The sequence below is a fragment of the Haliotis asinina genome, chromosome 2, assembly GCF_037392515.1.
Source record: "Haliotis asinina isolate JCU_RB_2024 chromosome 2, JCU_Hal_asi_v2, whole genome shotgun sequence".
Classification (NCBI taxonomy): Eukaryota; Metazoa; Mollusca; class Gastropoda; order Lepetellida; family Haliotidae; genus Haliotis; species Haliotis asinina.
The window spans coordinates 62,583,391-62,595,493 of record NC_090281.1 but is presented as its reverse complement, the minus strand read 5'-3'; the positions used below and the strand labels follow the sequence as shown (position 1 = coordinate 62,595,493).

General features: G+C 38.4%; 1 protein-coding gene across 1 annotated transcript; it reads right to left on the bottom strand.

The window, feature by feature from the left end:
* Positions 1-1,184: 1,184 nt before the first annotated feature.
* Positions 1,185-11,347, bottom strand: LOC137274091 (multiple epidermal growth factor-like domains protein 10). Its single transcript, XM_067807089.1, has 11 exons — positions 11,242-11,347; positions 10,007-10,147; positions 9,356-9,565; positions 8,816-9,010; positions 8,297-8,428; positions 7,385-7,531; positions 6,989-7,132; positions 6,293-6,433; positions 5,691-5,828; positions 5,171-5,300; positions 1,185-5,019 (listed from the first exon to the last, which is right to left on the bottom strand). The coding sequence occupies exons 1-11, from the start codon at positions 11,306-11,308 to the stop codon at positions 4,743-4,745; spliced, it is 1,722 nt and encodes a 573-aa protein (XP_067663190.1). The 5' UTR covers positions 11,309-11,347; the 3' UTR covers positions 1,185-4,742.
* Positions 11,348-12,103: the final 756 nt, after the last annotated feature.

Here is a 12,103-nt window from a genome sequence, read left to right as displayed (position 1 = left end):
CTTAGTATTTTACAGCACCAGTTTGGATATATTGACTTTTAAACACATGTAAAAGGAAGGAAAAACTCGGAAAACGTATTCCATTGTGAAATGAACAATAATGACATAGGAAAATATGATAACACACATGTCCATTGAATAATCTGACTTGTGCTACACCACAGTTGGATAGGTCTGTTACACGCAAAGCTTTCTCCAGTGTTAATTCAACATACTACACTAACAATATACTGATATGCGTGGTGCCATTGAAAATGTATCTATCTCAACACATATATTTGTCAAATAGTGGGACTTTTCACATGTACTAGTAAGTGTTGATGTTATGTATACATACATACAGATGGAAGGATTTCTGGGGAGGATGGCCGAAAATTGTACTGAAATCCTGATCAGAGTAAACATACATTTGTGCATTCATAGTTACATATCAATTTTCAATTTGAAACAATAGGCTATTCTCAAAATGAATGCACAAACGAATTTGTGAGAACACTGTGAGATCGGCAAACAGAAAAGAAATGTTGTGCGATATACAATATTACTGTATTCCAAAGTAAACTGGTTTTACACAAATGGTAGGGAATAATTTCAATGGAATTCAGTTTCAGTAGAGGGAGAAGAATGATATCTGTCGGCTAAACTTGTTTTTGTTTTTCTGATAAATTTCACGATGGCGCCCGATTACCTGATATGCTGTGGATGCTAGTTTGGGTTGGACAGGGCGGGAATGGCTGACTGAAAGTGACAGATTGCATGGACATACAGAGCACGTTTGGCCAAAAGAGAAATAGACTAAATTTACAGTTTGCTATCAAGCAATTTGATTTCTTAAATTTCCCGGAATGTCCAACAGTATCTGGGTTTTCAAGAAAAACAGTTGTCTGTCTCTTTTAAGTTTGTTCAATTACAGAAACATGATGAAGAACGAAAACGTCTCCAGGGCTCAAGACTTGCTGCCAACACGCATCTTACGGCTACCAGTCTGATGGTCAGATAATAGTAGAACCTTCGTCAGTTCATACCAATGTGGACGGAATTGGCATGAGGCAAACCCCTGCTGGTTGGGGTCTCAACTTTAAAATCGGCACCTTTGAATGTTCTTTGAAATCATTAGTGCAGAATGTTGTCATTGGTAGAACGTACAAACTGAAATAGGATAACCAGTAATCACATATGTTTATTGGCAGTAATTCTTTGATCCAAGAACTTGGTTTAGTGACATCTAACAAAATACCTGTTATAAGGCCAGCATGTAAATTTACGAAGAAATCTTCCTAAACCATTCGTATGCAATATCACCTTTGAGCTCACTGTTTGAGACATGCCCATGCTATCGAGAAAAGACGTTCCAAGTGTTCAAAGGAATCATTTGGAAACAAACCGAATTATTGCCATGTGAATTTTAAAAGGTATGGGTAAAAACAACAAAACCTTTCCCACTTGTATAGCTACATACTTATCTCCAGACATTGGTGACAAAGTGAAAGCAAATGTCATCTGAAAGTTACAAACAGATGTGAAATGCTGGACTTCATCACTCATAACACCCATGTAAAGATGTAGAGGTAAAACATTAAGACAATTACTTGACACCTCTATGCGAACGAAGTGTGCGCCCCCTCCTTGTGGATTTGTTTCTTTCCTCATCGGAATCAGAAATGTTGCTGAGGTTGGCAAATACATCTGTTACCCTCAGGAAATTATGGATACAGTTCTTAAGGAGTAACTGTGATTTTTTTCTGTTCGTAACTAATTGCTTTTGGTGCTTACACAACTGCAAGCAGCACTAGCAACAACAACAACAAAAATAGAGATCAAAATATATCGAAACAGATAAATATGCTGATGTTAATGAAACCTATTAAATATTGTTAAGTGCACGTTGAAGGAAGCTATTAAAGCAAACTTCCTGTTTACGAATCCATGCCTTTATTGTCAATTTCCCAAATGCACCATGTATTCCCTATATGACGTTGTACCAATAACGACTGTGAATGATATGTGTATTTCAGGTGTTTATAAAAGGACGGAAATTACTTCATTTTCTGAAAACAACAAAGCATGACTGAGTCAGTGAGTCCACTAATACCACTACGCAATGAAACATGGATAGAGTATATTCTTCAGTCATTTCTATTCAGATCGCATAGTGTAACTGAAATACACTGAAACTCCAATGTACACTATGCGACACAATATACCCTTTTTAACAGGCATGTAAATATCTGCATAGACCACGAAGCAAAATTATCATAAAGCTGAATTATACAGGTTAGTATGTCAATCATAATTTTCTTTTTCAAACTGAGCACAGCTCGTTTCTTGTGATGAATAGATATACAGGCTTTTGTAGACTGGAAAGCAATAGACCATTTATCGTGTGTGTAAAGCAGTATGACAAACTATGACAAATCTTTTAAACAAACATCAAATGACTCATATTTAAAGGCCACACCACACCTCTCTAAAAATAAATGAAAAACAATTCTTTCAACGATATCATCAGCCCTCGGTAAAGCTACCATATAATTTCTTCCAAAAAGATTACGTATTTAGATTACAATACTGAACTAAAAAGTTCGATTGGATTAAGGCAACGTTGTAATAAGTGGACTCTCGTGCTCTCTACCGACAGAACATCATTTCAAGCAAACCACATAGAGTTGTTCCTTGGAGCGACAGGTCGGCACCAACAACGACGGTTTTCGATGTATGGGGCAATTGTTCACATTCTGTATAAGGCAAGTGTTCTCTGTTTCGAAACTGTTTGCCTCGAAATTTCAATTATCGATGTCAGGCAAGTCTTTCTCAAGTCCTTTATTGCATCAATCGGAAGCTAAAGTGAGTGCACATACCCAGTTGTATATAACCAGGGGGTCTGTATTGATGGGGAGGAGAAACTCCTCGAAAAGACGCTGAACGTATGTCTCGGGTCGTTACGTAACCAGTGTAGCCAATATGTGGCAGCGTCGTATTTAAGATTGAGCCCGGTATTTTTTCAACAGCTGATTAAGCTCGCTGAGTGTTGTAACAACTGAAATCCTAAATGTAGAACTTAGGTTAACTATTTTGTTACTTCAGTTTAAGTCAAATAATTGGTATTAGTGTCCGTATCATGACAGCAGATTTGTAGTAAAGTTTCAAGTCGTTATGTTATAGCTCACTGCCTTCTATTCTCGATTCACCGCGGAGATAGACTAAATTGTGCAGATAAAACATCTTTCACACATTCGTTTAATTTTTAGAAGGAAAACATACATTTAGTTGAAAGGTATTGGCAAGTTATAGTGATAGTTTTATGACTTAAAAATTGTTAGGGTGTAACTGTGTGTGAAAGATATGACATTTCGCCGATCTGTTCTGATCCGCCATTGAAATGCATGTTTGAGTGCTTCTAGTTAGTACTTCAAAAACGTCTTTCACATACATATGAGGGGAATATACTATCAGGTGAAATGATTTTGCAAGTAGTGTTAGTTTCATAATCTAAAACAAAATATTAGGGTGTATTTGAGGTGTGTGAAAAATATGACATAATGCCGATCTGATCTGATTCGCCATTGATGCTTGACGGTTATAGTTCAACTTCTTTTTTTCTTGTTGATCTTATTATTTGACAAAACTGGAAAGGTGTTCTAAGACGCTTTGTGACAGTTTTACACTTTATGTTTGAGGGCAGTGTGACAGTGTCAGTTAACATTTTGATAACGTCCATTCCATTCCCCACATGCAAAAGATATCTGAATTAATTATTAATGTAATTAATGTCTCAAAGTAGATTTTTTAAAAGGCGGAAACTCGCGATACTTTGGCGTTCTTTAATATGTTTTGGGGCGAAGGCCGCAGTGTATCATTTATTCTTTCATTGATTCACATATGTACTTCTTTCTTTTATTCTACTTTATTTCTGTCATTCATTCACATAATTCTTGCTCTTAATTCTTAGTATATTTCACTTATTCATTGTAAAATTTCGATTGATACAATGAACTGGCTGGGAAACAGCCAAGTCACTGTGTGCGCATGACGAGGCACACGTTAATTAGTACAAATGCTAAAGAAAGCAAGCGAGTGGCCAATCCCTGTTGTAGAGTATCCCTGACATTACACAGGCCAAAATATCGTCGAAACGTGTGATATTGTGCCTTTAGTTGTTGACACTATTGCACTGATAGCCAATCGCCATCCGTCGGGCAAATTGAGCTCTGACAACAGGACACCAAACATTTCTGGAATTAACCTTTGGCAGTCAAAGCGATCCAACCTCACCAAATAGAACAAGGTTGGTAAGTCATAGTCACCTTATCCCCCACAACAGGGGATGGAGTTTGACTAATTGTCGACCAGGATGACACTGGATTGAGATTCACACCTAGTCACATGGGCAATGGGCAACAGCCATACTGTGACAACGCGTATAAGCAAAACGCATGTTATAATACACGTATACAGCAAAAATGAATACATTGTAAATTTTGATGCATTATTATAATCGTCAAACTATTTACTATTCCCATGAAGGGTCATTTAACTACAGCACTATACAATGTAATGAGACAAGCCCACGTACTCGAACAAATGAGAAATCATGGACTGAAACGGGTAAAACAAATCATGAGAGTTATGCAATGCAAATTTGGTTAATATGTAAAATCTTTCGGTACACCCGCCCGGTAAACAGGTATATTAAAACACAAATATGAACCATCAAAAGTTTGTCTCGTGAAGTTATGTTTCCTTTAGTCACTATATGCACGGTCCGTTTCACGAGACGTGTGGTCGATGTTTTCATACACCTGTGCTCTGACAGAGTCGGACACATTACATGACGTTTCAACGGCGGCTTCTGAATCTGTGCTGACACACTTAATGGTGCAATATGCCTCTCCTGTCATCTTGGCGTCATGTGGAGAGTCAGCATGGAGACTGTCGTATGTCCTGAGGTCAGGGCCAATGTCGTCACTGTTCTGTGATTGGTCAATTCGAGCCTTCGATTCAGATGTCTTGTGTGGCCGTCTGGAATGTAGGGGCATTAAGATGTTTTAGGACTGGATGTACCAACCACGTTATTTTCAGACTCAATGTCTGATCAATGACATAAATCTTTATTAAAATGACTTTTAAAATATTCCTCATAAAGAACTTTGTGACTTTGTGGCTTATTTACCTATTCCTTCTCCACCAGACAACAAAACAGACGACAGCACCTACGACAACACCAACCACGAATGAAACTGCCACAACGACAGCTAGATGACCAGCGTTATATACGGTGACTTGTAGAACCCTGGCCTCTTCTGAATACATAAAGGGAAGGTACACAAATTGAGCGTGTCATTTTCTATCAAAGTGGTTAACCTGCATGTCCTTATTTCATAGGAAAGTCAACGGTAATCTTTCCGTTTAATTTGTTAAATGCTTTAGGTTATTCCTAAGGGCGCAAAACTGTATTGAAGTCTCAATGTTTCAACACCGAGCTGTTTTCTAGAATGTAATTTGGTGCGCTGCACTCAGTGTCTATGACCACGTACAGTCGCGTTTTGTCAATACTGACTCCTACCCACTATGACAGTTCCCTGCGCTTAGTTTGGATCCCTAGTTGTACCAGACGGCCATGATCGTAGGTTTGAAATATTTTTAAAAGTGACATCGCACCTCTCACTCTAATGTCGATCTATCAGCTTTACCTGTACAGTCGTTCAGTGTCCACCCAGTCTCACATCCATTGTCACAGTCTCCAGTTGAGTTACAGGAAGAGCTCCCTCTACAGTGTCTAGAGGCACAGGCTTTGTCACAATTAGTTCCGTAATGTTCTGCATCACAGGCTGGAACATTATCGTATAAACTACAACTGTCAAATGCTTTGCACCTAACGTATAAACATAACGCAGTTTATGTTTATCTTCATTTGTTACATATGATTCTACTATTATTACAATTATTACACTTTAGATATACCATTCAATACGTTGTAATTTCGTTACAGAATAATCAATTGCTCCTTTTGTGTATATGAAAATGTTAATCATTAAATGTTATTGCCAGTTAATGTCATTGGTGTGTAATCATAGACTTTATACAGATGTTGTACATTTGAATGTGTGTGTGTGTGTGTGTGTGTGTGTGTGTGTGTGTGTTTCATTGTAAGGTTTAATTTTTGACTCTTCGTTTCACTTGGTGAAATGTTTGCTTAATGATTTGTTACATCCATAGATGTCAAGATAAGATAACTCTTTGACATTTGGGTGTAACAGTTATATATAGACACTGAGATGGATACACTCATCACCTCTACAGTCTTCACCCATCCACCCCTGCTCACATCCGGAAACACATGTCCCTCGGACGCGGTCACATGGCGAGCACCCTGCGCACTTCCTGTCACTGCAGGAGTTCCTACACTTCTGTCCATAGCTGCCGTTCGAACACACTGTGGAGAGATCACAAATGGCTTGAACATATATTACAGTGCATTGCTCGTATTCAGTGAACACTTTTACACATACAAATGTATTTCATGCAATAAAACGGGACATCACATGAGGGACGTATTCTAATCGTTTCCAATATGAGCAAGCTTATTTCCCATTAGTCTTGATAGAAATATGAAGTGACACTGGGAAAGAATACTTCAGGGAAAATAAAGAAGTACGAATCGCTGAGGTAATCACGTGACTCGCTGAACACGACTGTTGTGTTTCGCGCTATTTAACGGACCATGTTGAAACAGCGTGCGTGTCTACTCAAAATTAATGCATATGTCACCTTTCTAATAGTGTTGCGTATATACTAGTAAGTAATTGGTACATGAATCCTTAATTTTGAAGATATATTAATCCATATTCAGTCTTGGTTCATGTGTAGCGTACACCATTGAATGATAAAGGTAGGTTATGTATGATCGTGCGATCTTAGACTTTAAAGCTTGAAAATAGTGTTGAAGTCCGAGTGAAAAGTAAATCGAGATATCTATAAAGGTGCTCACCCAATCTGCAGTCTTCCCCCATCCACCCTGCTGCACAGCCAGACACACATGCCCCTCTTATGTGATCACACGGGGAGATTTCTGCACACTTCCTGTCAGAACAAGAGTCGCTGCAGTTCTGTCCATAGCTGCCACTTGAACATTCTACAGAGATGCACAATCCTTTGGTGTTTATGATTTTAAGCTAAGGGCTGAGTCTCTTCATTTATTCGAGCTCTTTGAAGGGTCCAGGCCAAAATGTAATATTTAACCATCATTTCGCCTGGTTTTGTTTATTAAATACGATACAATGGTCAGATTACCCGAACGTTCTCATGACAGAAAATAACGGAAAATTAATAATGTGACATAAATTCCATTGAAATAATGTGTGAGGAATGAAATGCCACAATGTACCTTGTGAACAGTCCACACCTGTCCAACCACGAAGACATCCCCTGTCACATGACCCAGTGTAGCGATCACATGACGAGCTGACATCAGAACACTTCCTGTCTGTACACGTGTTCACACAGTTGACTCCATAGTAATCAGCGTCACATTCTCCAAGAAAAAGACTGCTTCATAAATAAGATGACTATGACGATTTCAACCATCATATATCAATGCTGATATAATCAGGGTGTTCTGAAGTCAAACTTACAGAAACGCTACATTGTTTGAACAGTGTCATAATGATGTGGTCAGCGGTTTGGAACAGATGTTACAATTACACGGTCTTTGAGTAAATAGGATTTCACTGAATGAAGCCCTTACACTATTACATGACAGTTCAGGAATTTAGTATGTCAGATATCATTGTTTGAGAGACATTCTCTTAACCAGTATCGTTGCCATAATTTTGTTGCACCGTTGTACGGACACCTTTGTTTAAAAGATCATATGTTACAGATACATTAGGCCAATGGAATTGTCAGCGGTAAAGAATAGTCCGTCAACTGTCGCATCGGAGCAGACCGCGTTTCCACAGATGAACTAAAATTGCGACAAGAGATACACAAACGTATTGCACACTAGAGACACAGTTTCAGAACACAATACTTCGGCTTGTTTCAGGCTAAAGATATCGCTGTGGCCGTCCCAAGCGACATTTCTTTTCTAAATGCAGTTTATATGACGGAAGTCACTATTAGCAAAATACAAAAAGGTTTGTGCACTTATGTCCAATCCTTTTGTCTTTTGGATATTAAAATCTGTATGAGACAAAACCCGTATCACAGATTCATGAAGATATTTACCTGTCTATTTGCCACCTTGGCTTACACTTTACAGGACTGACCGGCTGAATCTCTTACACCGTGTCCTCACCTGTATCACACCTGTCTCCCTTCCATCCTTGTCTGCAGTCTCCAGGACATAAGCCACTTACGTGGTCACACGTGTCTTTTCCGCAGTGACAAAATTCATCGCAGGATTCACCAAACAAGCCCAGGCTGCAAACTAGAAATAGGAGATATCGATACGGATACAATAGTCCTGTAAAGTTGTATTGCTTATTTAAAGTTAGTGTACTTACATTCTTTAGAACATGAGTGGGTTACGGCCGATTATAGTAAGATGTGTTTTCTGTGATACATGAATATCATCGATGACGGAAGTACACACCAAGACGATATCTTCAAATATCAGTCGATCAAGGACTGTTTTCAAAACATAATCCATAACTGTAATCTTATCTATCAATCTCCACTTAAAACAAAAAAAAACCGGTTGTGGATCCCCTGCGTGTATATTAAATTGTAAATAATATATTATTTAAAAATCGATCTTTGCGGGGGCATAAAACATATGAACAGTAACCTTACAGAAATTAAAATAGATTCCTACCATATATTTCGACCTCACAGAGGTTGAGGTATGAGGAGTTTGATATTGAGAAATATCTTCCAATGCCATCACATGTTGCACTGTAGATGCCGCTGTTGTTGACAGGGAAGTCGGATGGGAAGGCATAGCAAGGGAGGCCCGTTGAGGAGCTCGTGTTACTCAAGTACAGCACACAAGACCGGATTTTCTCTGGTTCTAAAATAGATTTTCCGACCGACTAGTTATTATCTATACGAACGTAAACTCATTTAAAATATATAATTGTATTTGTCTTGGTTCATTGAACTAAAGAAACCAGTTAAGTTAAGGGATAACACAAACTGTGTCAAATGTATCTGTCTTGACGTTTTCGTAAAAATATGAATTGAGGTGATGTAAAAATATATCAATATTATGTAAATGCTTAGGCAATGTAGGCATTATACCCAATGAAACACATATTGCAATTTCATTGGTTATCCATTTTTGTCAAAATGTGAGAAATAAGTAAAGGAAATATTTCAAAGGTAGTGTGTTCAATGTCAGTTAGTCAAACCGTACGGTGCGATGGCTGATATATCTTGACATCATGTATTCTGTACTGCTTTCCGAGGTCCACCTTCCACAAAGCCCATGTATTGTCAGCAGCGATAAAACAGGAGCCACTGTACACATTCTGGTCACTGTTCCCATCTACAGATTTGTCCGCAGACCATGAGTTCCTATACAGCCGAGTAGGAGAAGAGGCGTTTCTTCTGTAGGCAACATTTTCTGTTTTCGGAAAATATTTTCGAGTCAACTTTCTCACACGAAAAGTGTAAATGTAAAACATGAAATAGAAAATGAATATGATCAAATGTCTTTATGTATGCAGTTTCTTTCAAAGGGAGTGTGACAGCGCTTCGTTATTAGTTTCCAGTATCCAGATTACAACGGAATGTATATCTTGTCATAGTGTATACCTCTCATGTGGGACAATGGTGTACCCTAACACATTGTGTGATACACATTTAGTTGGTTCATTTTACATAAATAAAATAAAATGTTCATTAACGCTTTGTAAAAGTACTTGTAAGTGAGATCTATGCCAGTGTGATATTCTATTATTTGACCTATAGTAAAGAGGTGATTATGAAGTGAGTATATTCTTAATCTTTACAGGAGTTCACAGAGTTGTTTACTCACTAAATTGTTAAGGTATTGACCACATACCTTTCTGACAGGTAGCTCCGCGTCCCCCGACCCAACCAGAGTCACAGTCACCTCCACAAACTCCTGTTGTCTGGCTACAGGAGTCTCCACAGTGACAGGTGTAGTTGCAGGATTCACCAAACTTTCCTGGTGAGCATGTTCCTTTTGAACATAAATGTTTGTGATGCATAACGGCATATAAAGAGTTCTTGTCGCACAGGCTTATCCCATGATTAATAGAATTAGTATGTCCAAAGCAGCATGATAATTAAATAACTGACGTTGCAAAACTGTGTAGTCTTTTCCCCAAAATGTCCCAACAGCATCATAACTCTGACTAAGACGTCACAAAAACCTTTATGATAGACACGTGGAAAACATTTAGAAATTCCATGCACCAGAAAAGAAATAGTGTGCGACTGCCTATTTTTACTTGTACCTTATATTTTCATGTTTTACTTTGCATGATTGTGACTGGTGCTGCCGGTAGAGGAGGATTCGCTCACCATTTCGCGAACACCTGCTAACATCACTAATTGTGTAGTTCTTAACTGAACACTTAATTTACGGAACCCACCCCTAGATATATTGACAATAATTAGATTTAATTGATAAATATGAATGGTAAAGCGCAGAATGACCGACGGCCGATAAGGTCATGTGTAAGCCCCGAGTGACAGGTAGTTCGTGATACGATGGCGAACATTGTTCGTCTATACTATGAAAGGAGATGGGGATTCAAGCTCACATTCTCAGAGCCAGGCACCTAATCACCAGCACACAGAGTAAGCCATCTAACCCACTCGGCTTTGAAAGTGTGGGTTCGAATTTCAGATGGAACCCAACCCTCCAAAAGTAAAATAAATGTTCACTTTACTGCGAAAATGTAATCCCAAATGTTACATTTGACCAGTTTGTAAATGGCATTGTGTATTCAGGTCGACAACTGTCAAAAGCTATTGTTTTTTTAGACTGTGTGCAACACTGACGAACATTTTAGCATGACAACATTAATTGACTGAATATATAAGGTGTGTATAAATATATATTTGCAACATATGGTCAGTCTGCATATCACGGCTTCATACAAACTTACCATCCTTTATACATTCTATGAACTGGTCCATGATTAGTGGTTTTGTACCTATCCTGGGCTGAAACAGCCGTGGCCACAGTGGTGCACAATACGGCAGCGTCATGACACTGATGGACATAAGAAAAAACAATGTAATAAGGAAACATAAAGTGACACTTGCCGAGTGTTAGCTGTATCCAGCAAGCCGATATGACCACGAAGACAGTTATTATCCACACACCCTCCATGTTAGACAACCAGGAAGTTATTTCCGCTTGACTGTGTAGCTGGGACACTCATTATTTCCCGGGTACATTTCATGCTATTCACTGTCAAAGTAAACATTGAAGTCTATGAGTGGGAAGTTGAATATATTGTATTACAATGAAAACATCTGATATCTGTTTGTGTGTCCTTTATGTAGACTTGACTCAAGTGGTCTAAATTATTCAACTTTCAAACCATTTCGGCAATTTTGTGAAAGTGTGTTTTTAATTATTATGGGATATTTATATAGAGCACATATCCATGCAAATAGTGCTTGCTCAAGGCGCTGGTATTTGTTTGCCTCGATCACTGGATGTCAATTTCAGCGTCACATCATTTACATACACGTGGACACTTCTTTGTCCCAAAACATTTTATTGTATGTTTCTGTTTGTAATCCCTGGATTTTGGTTTCAGAGAGTCGGCACGCTTTTAAACGAAACGCAACGAAAAATGTGTCCTTCACCTTTACTATGCGTGAGTACCTTGAAGAAGGCAATTTCATGTGAACTGAGGCTGGGAGACTGCCTGTGTACTATGTCACTCCTCTAAAATCTCACTCATACATTTTCATGTGTACTACATCATAATTTTAAGATGTTACAAAATGTCAGTGTTGCTTTACAGTGCAAATAAATTAACAAAAATCATGGTTGGGTACACGGTGGGATATAAATGTCACGAAAAGGAGACTTGATCCACCTAGACTATTGGATGCTCGAACAAATAGGATGTGGTTATCAATCATTTATCTCCCTTTTAAACGAGAAAATGAA

Excerpts from the sequence above, each read along its gene's own strand:
- LOC137274091 (XM_067807089.1), bottom strand. The coding sequence starts at position 11,308 with ATGGAGGGTGTGTGGATAATAACTGTCTTCGTGGTCATATCGGCTTGC. Across the intron at positions 10,148-11,241 it reads CTGGATACAGCTAACACTCG|GAACATGCTCACCAGGAAAG; the intron begins GCAAGTGTCACT and ends TATGTTCAAAAG. Across the intron at positions 6,434-6,988 it reads GGGGGAAGACTGCAGATTGG|TGTGTTCGAACGGCAGCTAT; the intron begins GTGAGCACCTTT and ends ATCTCTCCACAG.